This window comes from Coffea arabica, chromosome 11c, assembly GCF_036785885.1.
Source record: "Coffea arabica cultivar ET-39 chromosome 11c, Coffea Arabica ET-39 HiFi, whole genome shotgun sequence".
NCBI classification, from domain to species: domain Eukaryota; kingdom Viridiplantae; phylum Streptophyta; class Magnoliopsida; order Gentianales; family Rubiaceae; genus Coffea; species Coffea arabica.
The window spans coordinates 1,980,202-1,993,655 of NC_092330.1; the positions used below are offsets into that span (position 1 = coordinate 1,980,202).

The 13,454-nt window shown below is 37.6% G+C and overlaps 2 protein-coding genes across 6 annotated transcripts; both read right to left on the minus strand.

Annotated features, from left to right (window-relative positions):
• Window positions 1–5,565: 5,565 nt before the first annotated feature.
• LOC113715465 (uncharacterized) lies at window positions 5,566–9,499 on the minus strand. 5 transcript variants are annotated; one of them, XM_027239674.2, is made up of 6 exons: window positions 8,750–9,499; window positions 8,141–8,271; window positions 7,971–8,041; window positions 7,772–7,853; window positions 6,059–6,098; window positions 5,566–5,924 (listed from the first exon to the last, which is right to left on the minus strand). In XM_027239674.2, the coding sequence occupies exons 1-5, from the start codon at window positions 9,321–9,323 to the stop codon at window positions 6,078–6,080; spliced, it is 879 nt and encodes a 292-aa protein (XP_027095475.1). In that variant the 5' UTR covers window positions 9,324–9,499; the 3' UTR covers window positions 5,566–5,924; window positions 6,059–6,077. The 5 variants fall into 5 exon arrangements, with proteins under 5 accessions (XP_027095475.1, XP_027095474.1, XP_027095473.1 ...); XM_027239673.2 differs by having other exon boundaries at window positions 6,046–6,098; XM_027239672.2 differs by having other exon boundaries at window positions 6,059–6,156.
• Window positions 9,500–9,894: 395 nt separating this feature from the next.
• LOC140016850 (putative disease resistance protein At1g50180) lies at window positions 9,895–10,398 on the minus strand. The gene has a single exon (XM_072070881.1). The coding sequence runs from the start codon at window positions 10,396–10,398 to the stop codon at window positions 9,895–9,897; it is 504 nt and encodes a 167-aa protein (XP_071926982.1).
• Between the last annotated feature and the right edge of the window lie 3,056 nt (window positions 10,399–13,454).

Consider the following 13,454-nt stretch of genomic DNA (forward strand, 5'->3'; position numbering starts at 1 on the left):
CAGTTGTGAAGATCAGTCCCCTTGTGGCCTTACTCTTCCCCTTAACAGTATCTCCTTTCTTCTTATGATCAGGCTGCACACTTTCTCCCTTTATTACTTCCAACACTACTCCCTCGTCCCCACTCTTTTTAGTGTCTTTTATTATTGCCCCTGGTTCCCTCTCCTTTCCCTCATTCCCTTCTACTACTGTATCAACATGTACCTCCACTAGCTTCCAAGGCAGACACAGCTGTTCCTGCCTCCTGTCCCTTCCCTCCTTAGCTAAATGTGGCCCTTCACCAACCTTACTCTCCTCCCTACTAAAGGTATTCTGTTTCCTAATAGGACTCCTCGCATTACTTGCTCTAAACCAGGCTCCATACTGATTCACCTTATCCATATTCACACCTTTTTCCCTGCAATTCCTCTCATTATGCCCCATGACCCCACAACAGTAGCAGAAGTCAGGGCATTTCTCATATTTGAATTCAATCCATCTAGCACTACCCCCCAGCTTAACAATGGTTCCTCTCAGCATTGGCTTAGTTAAATCCATCTCAACCAGAATTTTTAAATGTTTCCCCTCCTTTCCACCACCATGAGGAATAATCACCTCCTTAATAGAGCTGAACACTCCCCCAATTTTCCTACCAATGTCCTTAGTAATCTAGTGAATAGGTAAATTCCACAGCTGGACCTAAATCCAAGTCCTATTAAACGCTTCAAGGTTCAGTTCTATCCCCTCCTCCCATGGTAACACTACCAAAGGCAGATTATCATAAACCCACGGTCTACCCCTCAGCACCCTATCCATTTCCTGTTTATTACTGAAGCTAAATTGGAACATATTAACCCCTATCTCAACAACTCTTAGATTACTGGCAAACCCCCACATATTATTTGTAAAGCTCTTAATACCAGCAATCTTGTCCCCTTCCAATAATGCTCAATTGACATTCAACTACTCCCTGAGCCAGATCCTTACTATCTAACTCTACACCATCCGCCTCCTCCTCTGTCAGAGCAAATTTCCTCAATATTTCCTCTAGGTCCTCAACCATCCTGAACCAATACCAGTAAATCCCCAACTGATCACAGACCAAAAGACCACTACCCGTACCTGACCAAAACAGAAACAGAGGCTACAAAAAGCAAAGAAACAACACAGACCAAACGAAGAAACAAAAAGACAAAACAGCCGATCAACTAGCACAACAGAAGAATTAGGAAAACTGGAAAGACAAACACGAAGCTACCACCACTGCAAAGGAAACTGTCACCTGAAAATAGAACTTTGATCGATGGAGAAAGAGACTGAAAGTAGAAACTACGATCGAGCTGGAAGTTGGAAGCCAGAGAGCAAGCTCAACAAAGCTCGAATCCAGCTTGGGAACTCAGCTCGCAGAAAGCCACACCTGATGACTCAGGTAGAAAAAGGACAACAACATCATGATAACCAAATGATTCCACCGAATTCACCATTGGAGCAACCATCGATGTGGATCAAAGACGGAAGGATAGCATCAATTTGTATTGAAATGTATTTGATTTTTGTAATTAGGACTAAGAAAGTACGGGAAATTTGAATTTGAAAAAGCAAGCTCACACACCCACAAAAGGTGAAATATGCTCCCTACGTAGAGAGAGAAAGTAACCACCTACAAGAGGGACAATTATGAGTCAAAGGAAACTACTCCATTAATTATCATTATTCAGAACTGATAATATATATATTTTCATTGTATCAAGATTAACCTATAAGGTTTATCATGAGTCATCAAGCTAAAAGCTATAAGGTTGGTCATTGAATATCCAGTTGGTGAAGATTGGACCATGAGATTGGTTCGAGAGTTGTCAAATTAATTGTAAGTTGTAAAAACAAAAGTTGGAGAAGAACCGTGTCTATTAAGTTGTGCTATTAAAACCACAAGGTGATATTAAATTGACAACAAATTATGTGACAAAAACTAATGATTTCGAAAAGATGTAATCAATCAATCACAGCAACTGATTGATTCGGAATAAATCTGGGCAGCAACAAAGATGAATACATGAATTCTGACAGTCAAAAATTAATCAACAGAAGATGTGAATCTGTCAAAGAAAAAAGGAAAGATCATTGACTAATCAATTAACCAAGATTCTTATCAAGAAATCATTTGGAAACGGAATCTTTAGCTTGGAATATTTGAGAAAAACTTTGCAAAAGAAATCAGCCTCCATTTCCCCTTTCTTCTGTTCTAACTCGAGTGCTTTTGCAAGAAAGTCTGTTAAACATGAGTCTACAAGAAAGCTGATGATATTTTATCTCCCCTACACATACCAAAGAAGCAAAGTACAATGTCCGAACCGACGACGACAAGTGTTTCTTCATCTGCTTCATGCCAATCGGCGTTGTTCCCAATCCTATGTGGCACTCTCTGAAGTCTATTCCATTATCGAGTTTGTCCAGCGGTACTTCATCTCAACGCAAAAAGCAGTTGCAACTCCAAGATGTAGCAGCATGGAGAGACACCACTTTACCTTATGGTATGAGATTCATATGTGTAGGGGATTGGCTCTATGGCATTGGTGGTGCGATTATGATGACAAAAGGAGTTACTATGATAGCCAAGATATTTCGCCCATGGAGTTGAGTTTCACCAGTCTCTGGCCACCTCAAGGAGATGATATGCATCTCAAGAAGTCCACAATGCATAGGGGATCGGAAAGTGTTTTCCCCATTGTAGATGAAATTGATGGTTTTATTTATGCCCTTTTTGTGCCGCCCGTGAAAAGAGGTAACCTACTCGACGCAGTCTTCGAAGTTTATGATCCTTGCGCGGATAAATGGACTCATCTGCAAAAACCTCCTTTCCTGAGGATTGGCATTCCCTACTCATACGTAGTTGTTGGTAAGAAATTATGCGTTTCAACCTGGAGTGCCTCGTGTGCTTTCGACACTAGCACTGGGGATTGTGAGGCTTATGAGTTGTTTCTTGATCACGATCAGAATGGCAATGTTGATCTGCGTGAACAAGAAAGGACTGGATCGAGTCATCCTTTCAGAATATAGTCAGCTAGTCCTAGAACGGGATTGTAAATATAGTCCTTCATTCCTATTTGTTCAAAATGCCATCCTCTATATGTGGAGGATATCTTGTTGTGCAATGTGCCTATCTTGGATCCTCCTGTGTCTGCTTTATAAAATGGTTGGTGGCATAGTTCAAAGGAGGCTACCCATGTTGGACTGTGACATAGAACCTGGCCCTTGTGCTGATTTTGTTGATCTTTGAGGAGGTTACTTTTGTTTTGTTTCCCCCACAAGGTAACAGGAATGATTCCGGGAAAAAAAATGAAAATGTCAAGGTGTCAAAATTAGTAGATGCAGTTTCAGGTTCTACATTGCTGGAATGTGGAGATGTGAGGAAATCCACTTTGAAGGTTAGAGACAAAGTGGCCTTTTCCAACCCATCTATTTCTTCACAAAGTAAAACATAAATGCTTCAAAATTACAAATCCTGATCCCCTATGCTCTTAAATATTGAGTTAGAGATTACAAGGAGAAATTTCCAAACAAAGAGGAGAAGAAACCATTGTGGCATAAAGGAATCTCTACCCTTGATGCCAATATTTTCCTCTTTTATTCAAAAAAATATGTATGGCATGCACGAATGTAATCACCATGTCTATGCCACAATGGTTAATTACTGACTAGTCTGAAAATCAAGAATAATGACAATGAAACGTAATTTATACAAAATTTCAGTGCTACTGCTAAAGATAAAGTATGCATAATGTTTAGCTACGCCCATCATTTCAATATATTCCCCCCGTCCTATTAGAAGTGTCTATTTTCCTTTTTTGGATACCCTTCGTTAATGATGCATCAAGAGAAATATGATAGGATTGTTTTCTACTTTTATTTTGATCAACATATGATTAAGGGCAAAAGTGGAACAAAAGGAAAAATTTTTTGGGAGAGTATACTATACATAAAAAGCACATATCCCCAAACATAACTAAATATATAGAACGGAGGGAGTAATTGCAAGAAAAGCTGCTCTAAATTTCAGTCTTGTTTTCAAGGTTTATTATTCTTTTCAAATTAATCATTAGAGCAACAAGATTTAGTCCTCTTAAGTTTTGATAACAAAATATTAAGACGTGCGTAAAAATGTAGTATATAGAACAATAATGTAAATACTACTAAAAATCTCAATATGGCATCTTCACCATCTTTTTGTTTACTTGAAATGAATATGTGGCCTTTGTCTAGGCTTAATTTCATTGTTGCTGTCATGGGAAATTTCCCCCTTTTGCTTGTGATTGCCAGTTTGGCACCATTTCCTTTTCTAATTATACGATGACCACTAACCTGTTAATTGTCATTCAATTGTTTATGCTTTTTTTCTTAGGTAAATTGTTTTTTCCGTAATTATTGATACTCATTGGTTACTGTTTCTAAGCCATTTTCCTGTATATTGAGTTATTGACAATGCTTGATCAATTTATAAAAAATGATAAAAGAAAAATCAGTACATCAAAAATATGATTTTTTTTTTCTCTTGTTATCTATTCCAATTATTGATAGTCAAAATTAAGCTCACAACACGTTTTGAAGTCCATACAAATTCAAATCCAAGCATAAAAAAACGCAGCTTCTTAGATAAGAATGAAATTAATTTAAAAGGATTTGTCTTGCAAATGAGATTGATCAAGTTGCATTCTCCGTTCATTATCTCATATTGACCAAGAAAGAAGTTTTCAGCTACATCTCACTGGATAGAATATTGCAGCGGACTAAGAGCTTTTACTGTCAAATATTATATGAGATACACATGATTATCTTCAAGCATTCATGGATTTTGAGCTGGTTTTAGTTTGCTTCTTTGATTCTTTCAAAAAAAAAAAAAAAAACACTTACCAATTAATCATCCAATCCATCAGACTTAACACTTGCATGTACAATCCCAGAATACATTTCCATTAATATTTCCCCATACACATCCATCAATATACCTCCTCATCGTTTCAATCGTAATGAGAATTCGTCTGATTAGCTTTTCTTAAGTAGATAAAATTGCAATACCATACAATTCGTGGATGTTTCATTATTTTGACTACACAACAAAGTGAAAAAGAAAAAGCCCTTAAAGCCAAGAAAATTCTGTGTTTCTGCCTTCTGAGTTTGAGGTCCACCATCAATTATCCAAGTGCATACAGCTTATATTTACAGAACTACCATGTATCCTGCTAACTGTTAGATTTTAATATCGGTAAGTTCATAGGCATGATGGAATTAAAAGAGAGCAGCCACCCTTTTTGGGTAAATATTGCTTTGCATCCTAAAACATTACACTGATTCTCACTTTGCACCCTAAATTTTAAGTTTGAGATGTTTTGCACCTTAAACTCTTAAAAACCATCCTCGTATTGAAGAATTAATCAACTATGGGAATAACATGTTATTTTGGTGAAACTTATCAACAACTTGACCAACTAAAGTGCTTAGGGTGCAGATGTCCACAATCAAAGTTTGGGTTGCAAAGTGACCCAAAAGCCAAAATTTTGGCAGGCGACGAAATTTTAAAAAAGTTAAAGAAATAAATAAAAAGCACCATGATCTATAACAACGTCACAAGTCATACCAGTATATTGCAACAAGGAAGAAAATCTCTGCAAATTGATTCAAACTTGCCTACCTGCTGTTCAAGCTCTGATAAATCCCATGAAATGTGTCTCCTCAATAAATTTACTATATGCTTTTATCGGTTTTTGATTTCTTTGTTTTTCGCAGAAGAAAGTCTGATGTGCCAGAACTTCTTATGTGACCTCGAAAACTTATGCAGATGTATCCAAATTCATTAAAGCTGCTGCCACGTTAAGTTGATAAATCCTATTTCTTCTTATGTTGCTTCTGTTAACTTTGTGACTAACCATCCAACCAAAACACTGGATCTCACCTGCACTCAAAAAAAGAAAAAAAAAAAAAAAAAAAAAAAAAAAAAAAACTGTTGGCAACTGAATCATCGTTACTTGAAGACAAAAAAAAAAAAAAAAAAAAAAAAAAAAAGTAAATAGCACCTGCAGCATCCACCTGTTGTCAGACAGGAATCCTACTTCAGAGGCTTCATCCCCTGCATAGTTGTACCTCGAATTCAGTTTCTCCATGAGTATTTGCGAGTTCAGCTCAGACTATTAACAGAAAAAAGTCATTTGGCATGCTTAGATGAACTAAATTCAAGTAATCAATTTTTAAGTTGCCTGTACAGAGCCAAAAGTGTATCAGTCTAACCATGATATAGATTTCTAGAAATATGTATTCCACTAAAAAGATGATTAACATTCAGTCAGTTTATTCTCTGAAAGTACAACATCTCCAAGACCTTTCATACTACTCGTTCACTTTTATAACACAGAAAGCTTGGTCAAATTCAAATTTTGGTTTGAAGTTACTTAAGAAATTACTTAAGAAATATTGAAAATAGCAAAAAACATATATTGGAAATTGCACAAATGAACTAACGGTGCATATGCATGTCAGGGATGGTAACGCATAAGAGGTATCTAGATATGATAATTCTAGGGAATAAAGGAATCTTATATTACCTTACCCATGTTTGGGCATGTCAAAAAAATTAGAAGTTTAGAAAAGGATCATTTCTGCATTCTCTTGTTTGTTTAACCTAAGGCACTGGTTTCCAACTAATTAACGCTCTAGAAGGAAAACAATCTTTTAAAATACGGCGTAACAGATGTTGTGGCACTGTAAATGTGCATCCAGAGCCATAAAATAGCAAGTTGACAATTGGCTCCTTCCTCCACCATCAAAAACACCTTCTTTGTATCTCTTCCCCATCAAGACACTACATGATGCTTGACATATTGACATACCCCCAAAGTGCTGATATTGGCCTAGCCAGTAGCTAGATTCTCCTCCACCAACTCTGTTTATAGGAAACAGCATGTGCTGACAATAGCCAAGTTAAGGGAACACTCAACATCATCCAGTGAGACATCATCAAAACACCAACTAATGCACCTAATCATCAAAACCAAGCCTACTGGGATATCAAAGCCAAACTAAACAGCTTCCAACATCCCATGGGAATTTGAGTTCTTTTTCTGGGGCACAGTATCAGGCCTTATGTTGTTGCTTCTAATGTTTGAAATTGAAGTTAAATGGAGTTCTTCCTTCAACACTATTGTAACAGAAGGTTAGTTTTCTGAGGAATATTTTAAATTTTCAAATTGGAAACAAGGCCAAATTCATCAGGAAGACACTCCTTTAAAGCTCTATGAATGATGCCTTTAAAGATAAGTACTGCATCAAGCAACACCTCAAACCTATTAAACTTCACAAATGGAAGCTGCAGACTTAAAAAGATTTTTTTCCCTATTCTTCCCCTTTGCTGTGTTGTAGTTTGTTGATTACTTGACAGTCTATTTCTAGATACCTGATTGACTAAAGAAATCCACTTTTTTTCCTTAAGCAAACCATTTTCAAGGGCTCAGTGGAAGCTACACAACTTCAGGAAGCTCCTAAAACTTTCAACAAGGAGGATGTCATTATCCTCAGATTCCCTAGCTCCTCTTATCTCTTAAGAGCCAATGCCTTGAGAATGGAAGAAAAAAGAGATGAATGGACTCAACAAACTGCATGCTAAAGCCTATGTAGTATGATATGTTTTAGATTAGCGTGTAAAATCCCAAGTAAAAGGCAATGTTGAATCTATGTCTAGAAATGTAGCTTTCTTGACTGAAGAAACAGTCCTCATAAGGTGTCACATGGAAGTTTACTGTTTTTCACCTTGGATGCTCTAAACTCATTCACAACCATTCTCAGTGAATCATCCGATAAGATCAACCGAGATAGAGCACCTGTGCTTAAGCTGAAAAAAGCATCCCAGGAAAAAGGAAGAAGATTAAGTTGAGACAGTGGTAATATCAAATAATGCAGTAAAACATAATAAAACGAAAATGCAGCTTAGAATTAATTATCATTGTACCCCAACAAGCGTGCAGCATCCGAGACAGATCCATTAACTGCAAATATTAGATCAAGTAAAGCTTGCAATCCCTGTGGATGAAGGCAGAAAAGGAGCAAAAGAGACTCACATACACAATGCCAGATTCAGTACTCAAAAAGACAACTTGGAAGAAACAAAGATTGGCAAACCAGAACAAATTTGGGATTATTTGGTCCAATTTGTGGCCCGCAGTCTGATCCCTTGATGGTTGATCTGGCAGGAAGTATTTGAAGAAGCTCTTGAGGAGGCGTGTAGGCATCAAGCACCACAGGATTCCTAACTAACTTAGAAGAGTCAAAACAAAAAAATCAGAACCCAAATGATGGCTGCAGTCCCACATTTTTTGTGAGACCTTAAAATGATGGCTTTCAGTCCCACATTTTAATGAGACCTTAAAATGATGGCTCCACAATTGGCATAAATAACATATGCTCGTAGGTATGTAGGGGTAGGGGTAGTCTCCAGGAACTCTACAGTACAATCAAGAACCCAAATTCTCAGATTCTGTGGAATAAAAGAGAAAAGAGAATCAGGGGATGCACATTGTCTTAAATGTCTAAACTGCTAAACACATGAAGAAGTGTATCCAAAGGCCTTCAATCCCCACACTTATCTTAACAGCAAGAGCTCTTTTTCTAAATCCTAAGTAATAGTAACTAAGCAACTCATCTATTTTGCTCAAACTAAACTAGCAACAGCACAGATGACCAAAGATAGATAAGGATAACAGAATGAAAGAGCAGTGGCACAGATGGAACCTTTGAGAGCTAAGAGTGTACGTAAGCGAGATAGAGCTAACGCACGGTTCCTATGCTGCGACCTGTCCTCCACAGCCTGGGCAACGATTCCAGTAGGGAGGTGCTTGAGGCGCACAGCAGACTCGCGCTTGTTACGGTGCTGTCCCCCTGGACCAGAAGCTTTAAAGGTATCCATCTCGCATCCCCTCAGCAACTGCTCATCCGACATGATCAAATAACCGCGGCCCAAAACAGCAATGGGAGGACCACCACCATCATCATCGATGTCCCCGGTCACATTTCTATTGCCACTAGCTGCTGCCTTGTTGTTAACATAACCATTGGTGAAATTCCTAGCACTAGTAGTTGTAGTACTCGTGCAGAAATTCTTGGCCCTCGTATTTCTTCGTTGAATTTCAATTGCCCACACATTTGATTTTGATTTTGGATATTTAACAGCAGTGGTGCTGGCATGGTAGAAGTAACCACGAGAAGATAGAGCAGGACGATAGCAGTAATTCAAAGAAGAGGAAGCAAAGAAGCGAGTAACAAGCCTTCGGAGTTTCAGAAAGGGGGAGAATTCTGTTATAACCATGGTTCAAAGACTTAGGTTGAGTCTACATACCGTGGTACAACCCGTACTGACTCGTCGATATCATATGCACGGCAGTGGGTGGTGGTGAAATTTGAAGAGGAGAGGATAGGAGAGCAGAGGAGAATGAAAGGCAGAGTCGCTCGAGGGTAGGGATGGCAATTGGGGCACCCGCGACATCTCCTACCTCCTCACCCAGTTAAAAAATATATGTTATTTAATTGGGCAAAAAACCTCAGCGGCCACTAAACTATTTGTCAGATCATGTTTTGGCCATCAAACTATTTTTCGTCAGTAATTGGCCACTAAACAACTTAATCAGTAAATTCGTGACCATTTAGTCGATAATTACTCTTAATCTGTGAAATTAGCAGTACACGTGACAAAATACGAGGGTAATTTTATTTAACAACTATGCGACCGTATTATTCTTTTAATTTCTTTCCTCAAACAATCACCGAATGGAAAATTATATGGAGGAAAAAATAGCGACTCAATTGGGAGCCCCAAATCTTCAGCCACAAATCCAAGAAGCCGAAGAAGAAGACAAGAATGTCGAGGCGCTCTGCTAAACCTAGATGCTTCTGCAAATTAACAGCAACGACGAAAACCTCATGGACAAATTGGAACCCAGCAAGAAGATATGTGGTCTGCCCAGGACAGGCAAGATTTTTTCTGGAATGATGCCTTTACTAGAAGAAGAGTGAGCTCTGAAAGCCATCTTGCGGAGAAGCTCCCAGCCTTCGTGTGGGTTAAGAAATCTCATCCGGTGAATGAATCCTTTGTCGTCGACTGATGAAGAAGCAATCTTGTCTGCAACTCCGACATCCCGAGTGGTGAGCAGCACTCTGCTGGCGGTTGGTTTTTGAGACAAAAGTGCAATGCAGAGGCACTCCCAAGCATCGGCAGAGCAGACATCATCCAAAACAATCAAGAATCTCTTGGACTGCATGAACTGGTAAAGCTTCTGAGCCAAGTCCAAATCTGAAAATGGGGTCATATCATCCTTGGCTCGGCAGACATGTTGCAGCAGCAAATCTTCCAAAATTTTTCTGGTGCGGAAGTCCTTCCCCACCATAGCCCAAGCAAAGCAATCAAAATGGCGGCCACTTAAAACCTCCCATCTTGCTTTACTGTCTAATCCACTAAAAATTACCCGGCACTTTTGCCACGTGTACTGCTAATTTCACAAATTAAGAGCAATTATTGATTAAATGGTCACGGATTTACTGATTAAGTTGTTTAGTGGCCAATTACTGACGAAAAATAGTTTGATGGCCAAAACATGATCTGACAAATAGTTTAATGGCCGCTGAGGTTTTTTGCCCTATTTAATTTAATTAATTACAAATTTACAATAATGATATTATCAGTTATATGTATTACATAATGGATATTAGTATATATAAGATAATTTATATTATTAATTATACTAATAATTATACACATGTCTATTAATAGACATTATTAATTAGTTATATTAAATTAACTAATACATTTATACTAAATTTATAATTACATTTAACACAATAACATTTTTTTCTTAAAAAAAACACAATAATGACTTAATAATTATATTTGTGTGAAAAGTGAAAATTTGACTACTTTAGTTATATTTGTTTCATCATGTTAGATTGTATTCAAATAACTTTTGTTTGATTATTTTTATGAGTTTCAATTGTGAAATTACAATGGATAAAAGTTTAGTGATGTGTTGATATTTTAATACTTGATTATTTGCTAAAATTTGACTGTAAAAAAATTATATGACAACTTTTTATTAGCCCCGCGAGGGGAGCGAGGCTGGACGGGGGTGCAGCGAAAGGAGCACGGGGCGGGGGGAATTAGCGGGCAATGGGGCAAGGGGCGAGGAAGAGGTCCCCCGCCCCAACTCTGTCCCGTTGCCATCCCTACTCGAGGTAGGGGGAGATATGGCTACGAAAGGTCAAAGTTAAGCACTGTCCTTTGGATTTTTTATTATAATTTTTTTTACTTTATTATAATTTTTTTTATAAGAAATTTTTGGATGGATTGACTTGGTCATCATCACCGATCAAGCATGCTTACAGAATCATAGTTAGACATCGAAATCATAAATCATAATCATAGGTGAGCATGCTTTCAAAACTATAAATCACTTACAAAAATTCTTACAAGTCATCCTCCACCAACTCACGAGTCATTCTGTACTAGCTCACAAAAACTCTTAAAAGTAGTCCTCCACCAACACAATTCTTATATCGATAATGGGATTTAAATGCACAACTCTCACATCTCACCCACCAATTCGACAGCGGGATTTAAATATACAACCACTTACATCTCGCCCACTAATATGCCCTATATTAGTGTTAGTGAAATATGAATGTATAACCCGCACATGAATCCATAATAAAAGTCCAATGCACATTTTATGAGAAATTGATCCTAAAGCAAAATTCGAATACACAACTTTTTGTAAAAAATGTGACCCCCCATGCCAATTGAATTCTTTGGCAACCCTAAGGAATTCTCCCTAGGTAATTGTGGTTTTACATGGACCATTGATATTTTCAAATGATTTATAATTATTAATAGGGTTAATTGCACTTTGCACCGATGAACTATTTCCAAATTGAGCACTACACCCTAAACTTCTAATATTTGCAATTCACTACCTTTAACTTTTAATTTTTCGTAACATAGTACAATCCACCTAATTTTGACAGATAAAAAGACCGTTTCACACCTTACTCTTGTTTTGTCCTACAAATACCCTTTCTTAACTTTGCAAAAATAATATGGTAACAAACAAAGGCTTTCAATCATAAGAAAAAGCAAGAAAAATAAAAGGTTTTTTTCCTTAAAAAGTTTAGTCATTCAAAGAACCTTCCAAAACTCCCATTGACTCTCAACCTATTGGATGAAAAAAAAAACAACAGTAATGCCCACTATCCCCATAACCCCCATCCACCATCCCAGAGAATAGCAGTAAGTAGGGCTGTACACGATCAGTAAGCCATCCTAGCATGCCCTGGCCCCTTCTCCCAATGAAGAAGCGGCAACAACATCACCCACTTGCCTCACTTGAATTCAACAACAAAGACCTTGGTGATGGGGATAGCCTAATCTCAAGATCCATTGATTCTTCTTTTGTTTTAGACCAAAAAATGGTGGTGGATGAGCTTGAATCAAAATTTGTTGTGGAAGAGAGTTCAAACTAAGATATGGTGTTGACTAAAAAAGGTACTTTCTTCTTCTATATAGGAGACGTCAATACCCATGGATTTAAGAAGTTTTGGTGGTTGTGATGGGGCTTTTGATGGTTGTGAGATTTCGGCATGGGATCTCTCTCTCTCTCTCTCTCTTTGATGAGTGTGGCTGTTTGACGATGGTAAGTTTAGGCTTCTCATGAGATGAGTTGTCTCATGTTCGATGAATTGTTAGGTAAGAGTGGTAGAGGTTTAAGAAGTTATAGTGGTGGCGGTGCAATTTGGTCATGAGACTTAGACATGGGATATTTGTGCACCTATTTTCTTTCTTGTTCAATGAGTTTTGAGGAACTGATTCAGTGGTTTGTTTGATGAGTTCTTGAGGTTCTAATTTGTTGATGAGTTTCAAGAGACTATGGTGCTGGTATGGTTTTGAGGGATGGTAAGAATTGGACATGGGGTTTTTAATTATTTTCTTATTTGATTGATTTTAGGAATTTGGGTTCTAGAAATTTGAGAATTTTTTGTCTCCAAAAAACCTATCATACGTAGGTTATTTTTGGAAGCTCAACAAGAAATTAAGGGTAAACTAGTCGCACCACTCTTTTTGTGATTATCTTTAGTTTGATTTTTAAATTGTGCCAAAGGTTAAAAGTTTGAGGTAGTTGATTGCTGAAATTCAAAGTTTAGGACATAAAGTCTGATTCTTGAATAGTTGGTGGGTGCAAACTGCAATTAACCCTTATTAATAACAATAGACTTCCACGGTTTTTTTTTTATTTTTTTTTATCAAATAGACTTCCAGGGTTAAACAAGGAAGGCGAGAGTTCTCAAATCTCAACCAGGTCTAAATGGTCTAAATTACTCCCTCCGTCCCACTTTGATAGTTTCGTTTTCCTTTTTCATCTGTCCCAAATTGTAGTCCACTTTCCAATTGAAGAAT